The sequence below is a fragment of the Paralichthys olivaceus genome, chromosome 17, assembly GCF_024713975.1.
Source record: "Paralichthys olivaceus isolate ysfri-2021 chromosome 17, ASM2471397v2, whole genome shotgun sequence".
NCBI classification, from domain to species: domain Eukaryota; kingdom Metazoa; phylum Chordata; class Actinopteri; order Pleuronectiformes; family Paralichthyidae; genus Paralichthys; species Paralichthys olivaceus.
In genome coordinates, this window is record NC_091109.1 from 16141995 (window position 1) to 16156353 (window position 14359).

At 40.5% G+C, this 14359-nt stretch overlaps 1 protein-coding gene across 1 annotated transcript; it reads left to right on the forward strand.

The window, feature by feature from the left end:
- The first annotated feature begins 7003 nt into the window (after positions 1-7003).
- On the forward strand, positions 7004-9197 carry LOC138405294 (golgin subfamily A member 6-like protein 25). The gene is made up of 2 exons (XM_069512882.1): positions 7004-7539; positions 7666-9197. Exons 1-2 carry the CDS (start codon positions 7213-7215, stop codon positions 8782-8784), a joined length of 1446 nt encoding a protein of 481 aa, XP_069368983.1. The 5' UTR covers positions 7004-7212; the 3' UTR covers positions 8785-9197.
- Positions 9198-14359: the final 5162 nt, after the last annotated feature.

The window sequence follows — 14359 nt, forward strand, 5'->3', positions numbered from 1 at the left end:
ATTTTACCGGTAGCCAATGTAAGGAAGCTAAGACAGGAGTGATATGATCTCTCCTTCTAGTTCCTGTCAGCACTCGTGCTGCAGCATTTTGGACCAACTGGAGACTTTTAACAGTCTTCATGGAGCATCCTGCTAATAGAGAGTTGCAGTAATCTAATCTAGAGGTTACAAACGCGTGGACTAGTTTTTCAGCATCCTGCTTAGACAGGATGTTTCTAATTTTGTTAATATTGCGCAGATGGAAGAAAGCCGTCCTAGACACTAGTTTAATATGGGGGTCAAATGACATGTCTTGGTCGAACAACACTCCAAGGTTCCTCACAGTGGAGCTGGAAGCCAGACTGACACCATCCAAAGTGACTATCTGGTCAGACAGTGTTTCTCTGAGATGTTTAGGGCCAATTACAACAACCTCAGTTTTGTCTGAGTTTAAAAGTAGAAAATTTTGGGTCATCCAGGCCTTGATATCTTTGAGACATTCCTGAAGTTGAACTAGGCGATTAGATTCATCATGCTTCATGGAAATGAACAATTAGGTGTCGTCTGCATAGCAGTGGAATTGTATGTGGTGCTGTCTGATAATGTTGCCTAAGGGGAGCATATATAGGGTGAAGAGTATTGGTCCAAGGACAGAACCTTGTGGAACTCCATGATTAACTTGCATGTGCATGGAGGAGTCATTGTTAACATTTACAAATTGGAATCTATCTGATAAATATGATTTAAACCAGTGTAGTGCTGTTCCTTTAATTCCTATATGTTGTTCTAATCTCTGTAGCAGAATCTTATGATCTATTGTGTCGAAGGCTGCACTAAGGTCCAACAAGACGAGGACAGAGACAAGTCCATCATCTGATGCCATAAGAAGGTCATTAGTGACTTTCAATAGTGCTGTTTCTGTGCTGTGATAGGTTCTAAATCCTGACTGAAATTTTTCCAATAAACCGTTACTATCTAAGTAATAACACAACTGGTTAGCAACACCTTTTTCTAGGATTTTGGAAATGAAGGGCCGGTTGGATATGGGTCTATAGTTAGCTAAAACCTCTGGATCAAGCGTAGGCTTTTTAAGCAGAGGTTTAATAACGGCTACCTTAAAAGCCTGTGGTACGTAGCCGGTTAGCAAAGACATATTAATCTGATTTAAAATGGAACTGTCAATTAGGGGGAGGACTTCTTTAAAAAGTCTAGTTGGAACAGAGTCCAGCTGACAAGTAGTTGGTTTAGATGATGAAACTAACGAGGTCAGTTCAGGAAGATCAATAGAGTAAAATTTGTTTAGACATAAATCTGGTGCTATGGTTTCAGGACCAGACAATGAATCAGTGTTATTCACTGGGAGGAGGTGGTGGATTTTATCCCTGATGGTTGTAATTTTATTAGTGAAGAAGCTCATGAAGTCATTGCTTCTCAGATCTAGAGGAATAGATGGGTCAGTAGAGGTGTGACTTTCTGTCAGCCTGGCTACAGTGCTGAAGAGGAACCTGGGGTTGTTCCTATTTTCTTCTATTAGTAATGAATAATACGAGGTTTGGGCATTTCTAAGTGCTTTTTTGTAATTTATAAGGCTATTCTTCCAGGCTAGGTGGAAGTCTTGGCGATTGGTGGAGCGCCACTTCCTTTCTAGCTTCCGCGATGTCTGTTTTAGAACGCGCGTTTGGGAATTATACCAGGGGAGCAGTTCTTTAAATTTGTGAACAGTTTTGTCAGATAAACATCGACTGTAATAGACTTTCCGTCCAGAATTGACATAATTAACAATTCTGAATTCAAATGTAAGTAAAAAATGGTCAGACAGAAGCGGGTTCTGTTGGAATATTGTTATATTTTCTATGTCAATGCCATATGTCAGGACAAGATCAAGAGTGTGATTCAGGCAGTGGGTCGGTTGATTCACATGTTGAGTGAAACCAATCGAGTCTATTATTGATTTAAATGCTGAACTAAAGCTGTCATTGGCAACATCTACATGAATATTGAAATCACCGGCTATAATGATTTGATCTGTTTTAAGGACTAGTTCTGATAAAAATTCAGAGAATTCAGATAGGAATTCAGAGTAAGGGGCGGGTGGACGATAAATGATGACTATATTAATTGGTTTATGTGACGTCAGGCTTGGGTGGACGAGGCTGGTTCTAAGATTTTCGAAAGAGTTATAACTCTCTTTTGGTCGGGGGTTGATAGATAGATCAGATTTAAAGATTGCTGCAACCCCTCCACCTCTGCCTGTGTTCCGAGGAATGTGAGTATTAGAGTGGGTTGGGGGCGTCGCTTCATTTAAACCTACATATTCTCCGTCTTGTAGCCAAGTTTCGGTTAAGCATAATAAATCTATTTGATGATCAGTAATGAGATCATTTATGAGTAAAGATTTTGAATTTAGTGACCTGATATTTAATAAAGCGCATTTTATAGTTATGTTTTTAGCTGATGGTTTGGCTGTGTTAATTTCGACTAAGTTTGAGTGTATCACCCCTCTCCTGTGTACTTTTGATTTAAAGAAATTAGGTGGTCGGGTGGCAGACACAGTTTCTATAGGACATTGTGATGGTGACTGTTTGAATAGAGGTGCAGAGAAGCGTGTAAGACTGCGACTCTGCCTCCTGGTCTCAACACTGGATTGTCACGGTGTGGACATTCTAACAAATGTCGTCATGTTTCTAGATATGAGAGCTGCTCCATCCCAAGTGGGATGAATACAGTCTCTCCTAATCAGACCAGGTTTCCCCCAAAAAGTTTTCCAATTGTTAACGAAGCCCACGTTGTTATCTGGACACCACCTCGACAGCCAGCGGTGAAAGGAGTCCGACATTGTCTTTGCATATGTACACACCGAATCAATATTGATTTTTGTGATCTCCGACTGACGTAGTCGGAGGTCATTACTGCCGACGTGAATAATAATCTTACTGTATTTACGCTTACCCTTAGCCAGCAGTTTTAAATAGGACTCTACGTCGCCCGCTCTGGCCCTGTATACATACATACCACAGTTAAATACATTTAACTGTGGTCGCTGGTGTCGCTAACTTCACGTTCCTTAGAATAGAGTCGCCAATAACCAGAGTTTGTTTCTCAGCGGGTGTGTCGCTGAGTGGGGAAAATTTATTTGACACGTGAACGGGTTGGTGGTGAACCTGGGGCTTCGGTTTAGGGCTACGCTTCTTGTTTCGCACAGTCACCCAACCCACCTGTCTTCCCGGCTGCTCGGGAACTGCTGGGGGGGCTGGAGAAGCTACAGCTATGTGGCTCGCACCGGCTACTGGGGACTGTCTAACTACATCGCTACACGATCTACTCTCCATGGTACTCTAAAAGGCTCATCCTCGCCTCCATCCTGGCAAATAAGCTACATTTAACACATGTATCGTTATCGCTAAAGGAGGCAGAAGGGTGACTGAACATCAAACACACTGAGCAGGAGAGAGCAGGGGAGTGAGAGGGAGAAGCCATCGTTAGCTGCTAATGCTAAATTGCTTTAGCTAACGGGTAGTGTGTAGCTCACAGTGGTTTTATCAACGAGTCGCTGAGACAAGGGGGTGTACGAGCGACAAGTCAAGATAGCACAACTATGAAAGCAACTCAGAATTAGCGTAAATGATTAGGATGTGAAAGGGTACAGTGAGAGACGAAGAGGAGAAGAGACCGATACAACACACAGTAGCTAACACCGGAAGTGACACAATACGCTCACCGCAATACGTCAGCACGTCAGCCATTTCTTTCTGTTAACCCCACCTCTAAAGGTATCTTGTCCAATCTATATAACCTTATTTCCAAACTGCACTGCTCTTCAGTGGCAACTATAAGAACTGCTTGGGAGCAAGACCTAAATTACACCTTTACAGAGGACACATGGGACTCGGTGCTTGATCGGATACACTCCTCTTCTATGTGTTCTTGACATGCACTTTTACAATTTAAAGTAGTGCATCGAATCCACATATCAAAAACCAAATTAGCGCGAATGTATCCTGATGTCGACACTACATGTGATAAATGTAAAGGCGCACCTGCCTCACTCTACCACATGTATTGGACATGTCCCTCTTTAGGTAACTTTTGGACATTGGTTTTCCATGCGTTATCAGATATCCTCCATCATCGAATTGAGCCCAATCCCTTGACTGGTATTTTTGGCATTGCTCCAGATTTGAACTTACATAAAGCTATGCTCAACTTTCTTGCTTTTGCCTCTTTACTAGCCCGACGAGCTATTTCACTTAAGTGGAAGGACCCAGCTCCTCCTTGCTGTTCACATTGGCTCAGAGACATGATATCCTGCATGAATCTAGAGAAGATTAGATACACTATTCGGGGATCAGAAAACAAATTCTACAGAATATGGCGCCCCTTCTTGGTATTTTATGAAAAACCTTCAACAATAATTTTTGAGTAGCCCCCCCCCCCCCCCCCCCCCCCCCCCCCTTTTTATTTTTTTTATTTTTAAATTTTTTAAATGTTCATTATCTATTTTATTTATGTATCTATTTTTCATGTATTTCACCTTTTTTTGGTGGTGTCTGTGCTGTGCTTTTTTCAGTTGTTAAATTTATTAATCTTTTATCTTTCCAAGCGTGGTTGTAATTTTTTTATTTTTTATTATTATTATTATTATTCTGTCTATTTTCATTTTTTTGTCAGTAGATGTTTAAGTATGTCCATGTCCGGATGTTTTGACAAGGGATTGTTTTGTGTTATGGATGTTGTACGAAAAATCTAAAAAACTTTTTTCCTGTGCATTGATTGTCTTATATGTATTTTATCATTAATAAAAAGACCATTGAAAGAAAAGTAGTTTGTAAAGAATTGTTTTGCTGTATTGAGAGACCTGCCTGAGATTAACAGATAATTTACTCAAGCTGAAAAGTGCACCACCAGTGATGATGATTCTCAGACTGAGTGAGGTTGTGACGATATGTAATTACTTGCCATAAAGTCCTTTTTTATGAAGTTACAACTAATTAAACACATTCCTGCACATGCCTAAACATGTTTAAACACATTAGCAGCAGTGTTCAAACATTGTAAGTGAAAGAAGTTTGACTTCTGACCCAGCTCCGAAAGCTGCCTGAAATGGACCACACTAAATGTCTGATTACTAGCAGCCAGTTTGTGCTAGGGTGGAAAGCTGATATTGTTGGGAAGAGGAGAGTCTAATCTTTAATTTGGTGTATAAAGGCAAAATTAAGCAAAATGTTTCTACTTGTCAGCGCCAGTGTACCAGGCGATGTACGAGTTCTTACCCCTTTTGCAAAATAACTTCCGCAAAATCCCACCCCCCCAACCAAACTCCACTCCCCGCCCGCTCTCGGCTTCCCCAACGGGCGCTGACCTTCGGGGACGTGTGCATTTATCAGACCCGTGGTGCCCCGGCTGCTTTGGTGACACTAGATGACCTCGAACTGATCGCTGGCCCTCGTGGTGGCGACGTCTCATTCGAATGTCTGCCCTATCAACTTTCAATGGTACTTTTTGTGCCTACAATGACCACAGGTAACGGGGATTCAGGGTTCGATTCCGGAGAGGGAGTCTGAGATAAATTATTATTAAATTATTGATGACCATATACGACAAAGAATGACATAATGTGCCACACTCACGGCTGATGAAGGGCTGGATGCTGAGGGTCAATGAATTGTGTGAGATGTGTCAAATCTGTTGGTTATTATTTTTGTTCATTATCATATGTAAACAAATGGAGGCAAGATTTTTAAAATATATTTTGCATTGAAGAAATAATTGTCTGCATTCAGATTGAGCTCTATATCATCAAATCAGTAATGATTGGATGACTAATGTGAATAACAAAGACATAAATATTACATAAAAAAATCCTTTTAGCCCAGTATTAAGTGGAACATAGTAAATTAAGTTAAATGGAAACAGTCAAACACATATGCAGAAGCATTGACAATTGTATTGATTTAATATACACACATACAAATATTAATAATATGCATTTTCATTAATATTTTATGCCAGTGACAGTATTCGACCAACACTCACAAAGCACTGCTCAATAGCCATGAATCTATGAATGAAATTAAAATATGAAACCTTTATTTGCAGTGTCAAATCACATTGAACACATGAACAACACACAACAATACAATGCTTAATCACAGAATGTCAGTGCCTGTGTTGTGCATCAATAGCTCTCACACACTAAAATCACATAGATCAACATGTAAATATACATCCTCTCAATTATTTCGCATCAGTTTTAGAAACCAGCCCGCATCAAGGTTCACACTTTCCTGACACACAAACACACACACACATTTTTTACAAACACGAATCCAAACATGCTGCAGAAATGCACAATTCCCCATGCTCTCAGTGACACACAATGCAAAAATTAGTTTGCAAAAATGTACCCACTTTCCGGTGATGGTAAAGTAGTTGACTACAGCTGCTCTACAGTGTTTTCCATTTTCATTATTTTATTTTCATCCTACTACATTTATTTTATAATGCTTGTGCTGTTAAGATTTCACACTATGTGCTTACTGACACATAGACTTATATTTTGTTGATGCTTATGTACATATCTACATACTTAATTTAACACTTCATAGCATATTTCATTTATTCCCTCAAGCATATCACACATTATCTAATGGATGTGAAATCCTTGATTGATTTTCTTCATTTGGTCTAGAGACTAACCTCAGTCTCAGACAGGGATCACTGTAGCTATCAGTGCAACATGTGTATAGTAGCCGCCTAGCTCAGGATTTGTGTATGCTCCGCAGTGATGTGCATCATATAGAAGTCAACCTGATAAACCCCCAGGGGCCGCCATGTTGTGCAGTTATAAAAATTGCCATGGAAACGGTTGCTTCTTAAAATCTTCTTTGATGATTGATGAGGGGCCATCCATCAAAGGGATTGCTGGCCTGCAAATCCTTATCAAATCCAATCAAAGAACCAAAAACTCTAGACATTAAAGGATATTTCTTTGGTCCTCTGAACTACCAAACATAAATAACAAGTTCCCTTGCTTCAAGTTATTAGCTTGTGAAAATAACAGACCGTCAACTGAGAAGACCACAGTCCTCATTAGTGAAGACAACAATCCTGCCTACGGAGACAACCGCTGATTTGTTCAGTAAAAGTTCATCAAGAAGACACTGCTCTCATAACTACAAATCCCCCTTTACCAAAATGGACATCCTGGTAAGAATTTTTTTTTTTTAGAAATGTATGTTCAGGTTCAGGTCTTTTAATAATGAATTCCATGTTTCCATTTTTCAGACATGTGGAACAATGCAGTCTGAGATTAAGGCTCTGAAAGAGAAGCTCAAACTGAATGATGAGCTTCTGATAAGGGAGCAGGAGAAAATGACAGCTCGCTCTAAAGCCCACATTGGTGTCCTGGCTGAACTGGCTGTACAGAGCAACAAGGTGAAGGCTCTGGAAGAGAAGCTCAAAGAGAACGATGAGCTTCTGATGAGGGAGAAGGAGAAAATGACAGCTCACTCTAAAGCCCACAATGGCAAACTGGCTGAACTGGCTGTACAGAGCAACAAGGTGAAGGCTCTGGAAGAGAAGCTCAAACAGAACGATGAGATTCTGATGAGGGAGCAGGACAAAATGACAGCTCACTCTAAAGCCTACACTGGCAAACTGGCTGAATTGGCTGTACAGAGCAACAAGGTGAAGGCTCTGGAAGAGAAGCTCAAACAGAACGATGAGCTTCTGATGAGGGAGAAGGAGAAAATGACAGCTCACTCTAAAGCCCACAATGGTAAACTGGCTGAACTGGCTGTACAGAGCAACAAGGTGAAGGCTCTGGAAGAGAAGCTCAAACAGAACGATGAGCTTCTGATTAGGGAGAAGGAGAAAATGACAGCTCACTCTAAAGCCCACAATGGTAAACTGGCTGAACTTGCTGTACAGAGCAACAAGGTGAAGGCTCTGGAAGAGAAGCTCAAACAGAACGATGAGCTTCTGATTCGGGAGAAGGAGAAAATGACAGCTCACTCTAAAGCCCACAATGGTAAACTGGCTGAACTTGCTGTACAGAGCAACAAGGTGAAGGCTCTGGAAGAGAAGCTCAAACAGAACGATGAGCTTCTGATTCGGGAGAAGGACAAAATGACAGCTCACTCTAAAGCCCACAATGGCAAACTGGCTGTACAAAGCAACAAGGTGAAGGCTCTGGAAGAGGACAATGTGGCTCTGAAGGAGAAGGTGGCCCTTTTGAAAAGGGATTTGAGCAGGGTTGAGCTTGTGGTGACAGAGATGGAGGAAAGGCAAGCTCACAGCCAAAAGATTGACTCCATGGACAAGGAGACTCAAACCAGCGATCTGCTTCAGGATGAGAATAATGCGCTTCAAGAAGAGCTGATGAAGCTCAGAGCTTCTTATCATGAGGTCTGTCTGAATCAGACTACCAACCAGGAGAAGTTCTACACTGAGCTCCAGGAGGAGAAGCAGGAAAAGAACGTTCTCCAAGAAGAGCTGATGAAGCTCAGAGATTCTTATCATGAGGTCTGTCAAAATCAGACTACCAACCAGGAGAAGTTCAACACTGAGCTCCAGGAGAAGAAGGTTCTCCAAGAAGAGCTGATGAAGCTCAAAGCTTCTTACAATGTGGTCTGCCACTGTCATGAAGCTGATGTTTCCAGTCGGGAGCTCAATGGAGAGAGTAAGGATGATGTCACTGAGGAGAAGTCTCTCTCCAGTGTTCTCCCTGAGAAACCAAAGAAGACTTCACTCTGGAAGAGAATCCGCCACGCTCTGGGGTTGAGAAAACCACAGTGTTGGAAGTAGTCAGCAGCGCCCATCCAACAGCACCTGAGCTGACCTTACCCAGTGTTGTAATGTAACGAAGTACAAATACTTCTTTACATTTCTACTTAAGTAGAAATTTCACATATCTGTCCTTTACTTTGTTATTTTTATTTCTGACAACTTTCACTTTTACTCCACTATATTTCCTAAGTAAAATGTGTACTTTTACTCCAAGACATTTCTCCTAACCATCTTCGTTACTCATTACTACAAATTAAAATCAGAAGAAATTTGAGTTGGTGACGTAATGCCGTAAACTTTTTGTAGTATATACGTGTGCCTGCAATATATATTATGCCAGTGGGTGGCAGTGTCACTCGATGTACCCCATGAAGAAGAGAGTGACTGTGACTGGTACCTGAATAAGAAAGAGTGAAGTTTGTTCCTCTGAATTAGCTTGCCTGTTAGCGTCTTTTTTCATATACACTACACAACACATTCGTTGGTGGTGTCCAAAAGTCTATTTATATCTGTCCAAACCATTTATATCTGTCCAAACCATTTACTATTTTTTTAAAAGATATTTGTCTCTATTTTTTTAAAAGATATTTGTCTCTGATTTTACACCATTATATTTCATTCTTGTCAGACTGCCTTTAACTACAAATTAAAATCAGAAGAAATTTGAGTTGGTGACGTAATGCCGTAAACTTTTTGTAGTATATACGTGTGCCTGCAATATATATTATGCCAGTGGGTGGCAGTGTCACTCGATGTACCCCATGAAGAAGAGAGTGACTGTGACTGGTACCTGAATAAGAAAGAGTGAAGTTTGTTCCTCTGAATTAGCTTGCCTGTTAGCGTCTTTTTTCATATACACTACACAACACATTCGTTGGTGGTGTCCAAAAGTCTATTTATATCTGTCCAAACCATTTACTATTTTTTTAAAAGATATTTGTCTCTGATTTTACACCATTATATTTCATTCTTGTCAGACTGCCTTTAAAAAAAAAAAAGATTATCAATTCTTCACACAAGTTATACATACACTACATACTGATTGTTACACATAGAGTATATTGTTTGATTCGTTTGATGATTCGTAATATCTGTCTTAAACTTATTGTAATCATTAGCAATTTATGTTATAATCACTCCTCAGTTTGCAGTGCAGATTAAAGGTACATAGTGACATTCATATGTGACACAGTGTAATGAACAGAAATTTTACTACACGGGCATGTCACATTATTGATGCCATCATGGAAGCACTTGCTGCCGGCTCTGCTGCTTACGTTCATGCTCCAGTAGCAGATGACGAGCATCTCGACTAAAGTGACGAACTTGGTGAACTCCGTGGTGGTGATGAAGATAACGTTACACGTTACCGTATTTTCAAGAAATATTTTCGTACGTTGGAGTGAAAGATTCTTCCTACCAGATTAAGTGCCTGTTATGCCTACAGAGAGTGACTGAAATATTGGCATTCAAAAACTCCCCGTCCAACCTGAAGAAGCACATCGAGATAAGTTAAATACATTTTCATTCAATGAAGCCATAATGTCATGTTGGGACCTGGTATCTGTGAACCATAGTTGGGCCTACATGTGTAGTCAAAAGCCTGACCGCATGTCTCCTTTGCTCTGGAGACAAAGGAGAGCTTCCAGAACTCAGTCTCCCAGGGTTCTTCATCTTCACATATAGGTGGTAAAACTGCTCCAGAAGACAACTCTCAACCACTATTGGTCACTGTGTGCCCCATGACCCATGAGGTCACAAGGCCAATATAAGCCAAGTTTCCTAGCTCTCTTCTCTGTTCTGCCTCTTCCCCTGCTGACCGCTCCTGGTGGAGTAGGTTCTGGCCCTGCTCTCCCAGCCAGGGAGACTTCCTCCCTACACAAGCTCCTCAACTTCCAGCAGGCCTGCCTGGAGCAGACTGCTAAAACCTTCCAAAGGCAGTGACGCGAGAGCCTGCCTAAGAACTTCAGCACAATTGGCCACGACACAAGGTCTGACCACCAGATGCACAACAGGAGCCACAAACCAACAAGACCACTTCACTCGACTTCAAACAGCACATCCAAAAAGGAACTTTCCCTCTTTTTCATGGACGGGTAACACAACTGGGCTCTATTATTACGCTAGGCTAAGCAAAGGACTGTTTAGTCCTATTTCTATTTCATGTGATGTTTATAAGTTTGAATTGTGTTGTTGTGATATTTGGTAATATGTCATTCGAAAGTTAATGTTAGTTCTGTTATACTGATCAGTTTCTTTGCATGCATCTAACTACTTTCTTTAACCTGGCACCAACACCTCACAAACTCATTTCCACAAACTTAACACATACATTTGATCTCAGCCACATGGTCTCACAACTCCATCTTCATTAATGTTGCATAAGTGTGAATTTTGCCAACCTCTACACTGTCAATAACTCCATATCCTTCCACTTTGCTAGCTATTGATGTGGTAATTTTGGTTATAGTTATTTATTTAATTATTAATCAGAGTTCCAAATTTGTAGTCAGTAAGACTTATTTCTTAAATTGGCTATCGTTTCCCTTCCTTTGAAGGGTGGTGCCCCGATTTATCCTTTATCAGTTTAATATTAATATTTTTAATATTAATATTTAATATTTCTCTGATAGCCACATTTATTGAATGCCCAAAAGCACACCATTTAATGGTGCCCCGCATGAAGGAAAGTACATAATCGTACCCCGCGCAAGGGAAAGTACATAATCACAACATTTTTGGTGCTCTGTGTGAGGCAAAGTCATGAATAATAACATTATTTTGACTCCTCGTGGAGCACAGCACAACAGTCAACGTTATTTAAGTGATCGCTACTGATGACGGGCTCTCCATCTTCCTCTTTAGTCGCATCCATTTTTTCCGCCTAAATATTGATTTATCCTCACCCAAAAGGCAGAGCATATTCTCCAGTCCCTGCAAAGGCTTTGTTCTCACATGTGAACTGGTCAACGCACCCCTCCAGCCAGCCACGTCAGATGAAGATTCAGAGAGACTGCATGGAGAGGACACTGTGATGGGAGAATCTCCAAGAGTAGTCACACCACTGGGGCTGTGAGGTGGCCACCTTTTGTGTTTTCCTCCTGTGGATGACTGCTCTTCAGGGTAGGACAATTTCTCTTCCAGGAGTCTTTGGAGCTATTATATATGGATTGTTGGACAGAGCTGGAATTAGTGATACTGTGGCTTAATTGTTCATTTCTTCTTTGTTCCACAGGCACAGCAGCAGTGCAGCACGGCTAATCTCCAATTGGGACATGATGTTGCAACTTATCACCTAACTAATACTATTTCCAATAATGTGACTATTCCACGGAAATAATTCAGAAAAGAAAGGAGTACGCGGGAATTAAGAAAGTTTTAAAAGAGAGAGGAATCCGTTTCTAGACACCTATGGCCAGAATGAGGATACACTGGGACATGGCCATGGCAACAGGTAGGAAACAAAGAGGACACCGCAACACGAGCAAAACATAAACTACAGAAATACCGAGGAATGGACAAATAAAGTATGTAAGTGCATCTAAATGAATAAGTAAGTGAAAGATAACACATGTTAGACACTGAAGACAAATAGTCTAAGAGATTGTATATAGGTCTTCAGTCTTCACTGTTAGGACTGATCGGACGCTGTATGTGTGAGCTGTAATGATCACTTAATTCCCAAAACACAGGCTCTCTAGTGGTTCCAAGAGTCTGTAAGAGTAGAGCAGGAGGTAGAACTTTTAGCTATCAGGCTCCTCTCCTATGGAACCAGCTCCCAATCTGGGTTCGGGAGGCAGACACTGTCCCAGCATTTAAAGTAAAACTAAAAACCTTCCTCTTTGACAAAGCCTATAGTTAGGGCTGGATCAGGTGAGTCCTGAACCATCCCTTAGTTGTGCTGCTATAGGTTTAGACTGCTGGGGGAACTCCCATTATGCACTGAGCACTTCATCACTTCCCTCTGTCTCTCTGTCTCTCTGCCCCCCCACACCTGTTTATTTATTTATTTATTTATTTTAACATGTCATCATGTCAAAGTGTCACTTTTTCCTCCCATAGTCCCTCTGGCTCTTCTCTCTCTCTCGTTTCAGATAACTCTGGCACCGGGACTGCAGGACAACAACAACTACCATCACCATTTTTATCATTAATTACAATAACTCAGTAATTCATTAATATATATAATCCTGTTGTAGATCACTACATTGTTATTGTTATCTCTCTCTTCTCTCCCCCGCTTTCCACCCATCTCTCCTTTCCTCCCCCCTTACTTTTCTTTCCTCACCCCAACCGGTCGAGGCAGATGACCGCCCACATTGAGCCTGGTTCTGCCAGAGGTTTCTCCCTGTTAATGAGGGAGTTTTTCCTCCCCACAGTGCTTGCTCATTGTGGGAACTGTTGGGTTTCTCTACGTTAATATTGTTTTAAGGTCTTGACTTTTAAATGTAAAGTGCCTTGAGATAATGTAAATTATGAATTGGCACTATATAAAAAAAATTGAATTGAATTGAATTAATGAGACAGATGCTCAAGAGAATCTGGATAACAAGAATGGACCTCACTAAGGAGGGGCCCCCATATTTCATCTGAATTTCCCCTCAACCCACGGGGGAAACGTGGGGGGCAAGTGCCTACTGTTGTATTCTTAGTTCGATTTTTTTTTTATTGCTGAGTTGCTCAATGTTCTTTGGGCTATTGTTTGTTCTCATGGTATATAATATATATATATATATATATATCATGGAGTATAATGCCATTTTCCAAAGCTATAAATGAACAGCATATCGTTAGTGTCGTTAAATGTTAATGGGTTAAATAATCCAATTAAAAGGACTAAGATAATTTTGAAAATGAGAAAACTTAAGGCTCAAGTTATCTTCATGCAGGAAACACACCTTTCCCAGGAAGAGCATGAAAAGCTGAAGAAATTTGGTTTTAGAAACACCTATTACAGTACTTGTAAACAAAGGAACAAAAGAGGTGTGGCAATACTTATACAAAACTCAACTAAATTTGAATGTCTAAAAGAAATCAAGGATACAGAAGGATGATATATTATAGTGAAGGGGAAACTAGAGGAAGAGATGGTTACGTTAATTAATGTATATGCCCCTCCAGAGAGTACTAAACAATTCTTTAAATCATTATTCCCAGTCATGGCCTTAAAATCTGAAGGTATAGTGATATGTGCTGGTGATTTTAATATGATAATGGATCATAGGGTAGACACAACAAGTATAAAAAGAAATAAGACACATATATCTATATTTGTAAACATGTCGTTGAAGGAACATAGACTGTTTGATGTATGGCGTGAACTGCATCCGAAGGAAAAAGACTATACACATTACTCTACTTTATATAACACCCCTCGCCCGGGGAGTAACTCAATGTAGAACCGCCACTGCCCTTAAGGAAGGTAGATTGCCACCCTCATGTAATGAAGCAATCATATCTGGAGGGTAAAGACGCAGAATATTGTAACAATTACAGACCCATTTCTATGCTCAATGTAGATTACAACATATACAAATCAATTATAGCAAGGAGATATCAGAATTTCATGACAGAATTAATTGACGAGGACCAA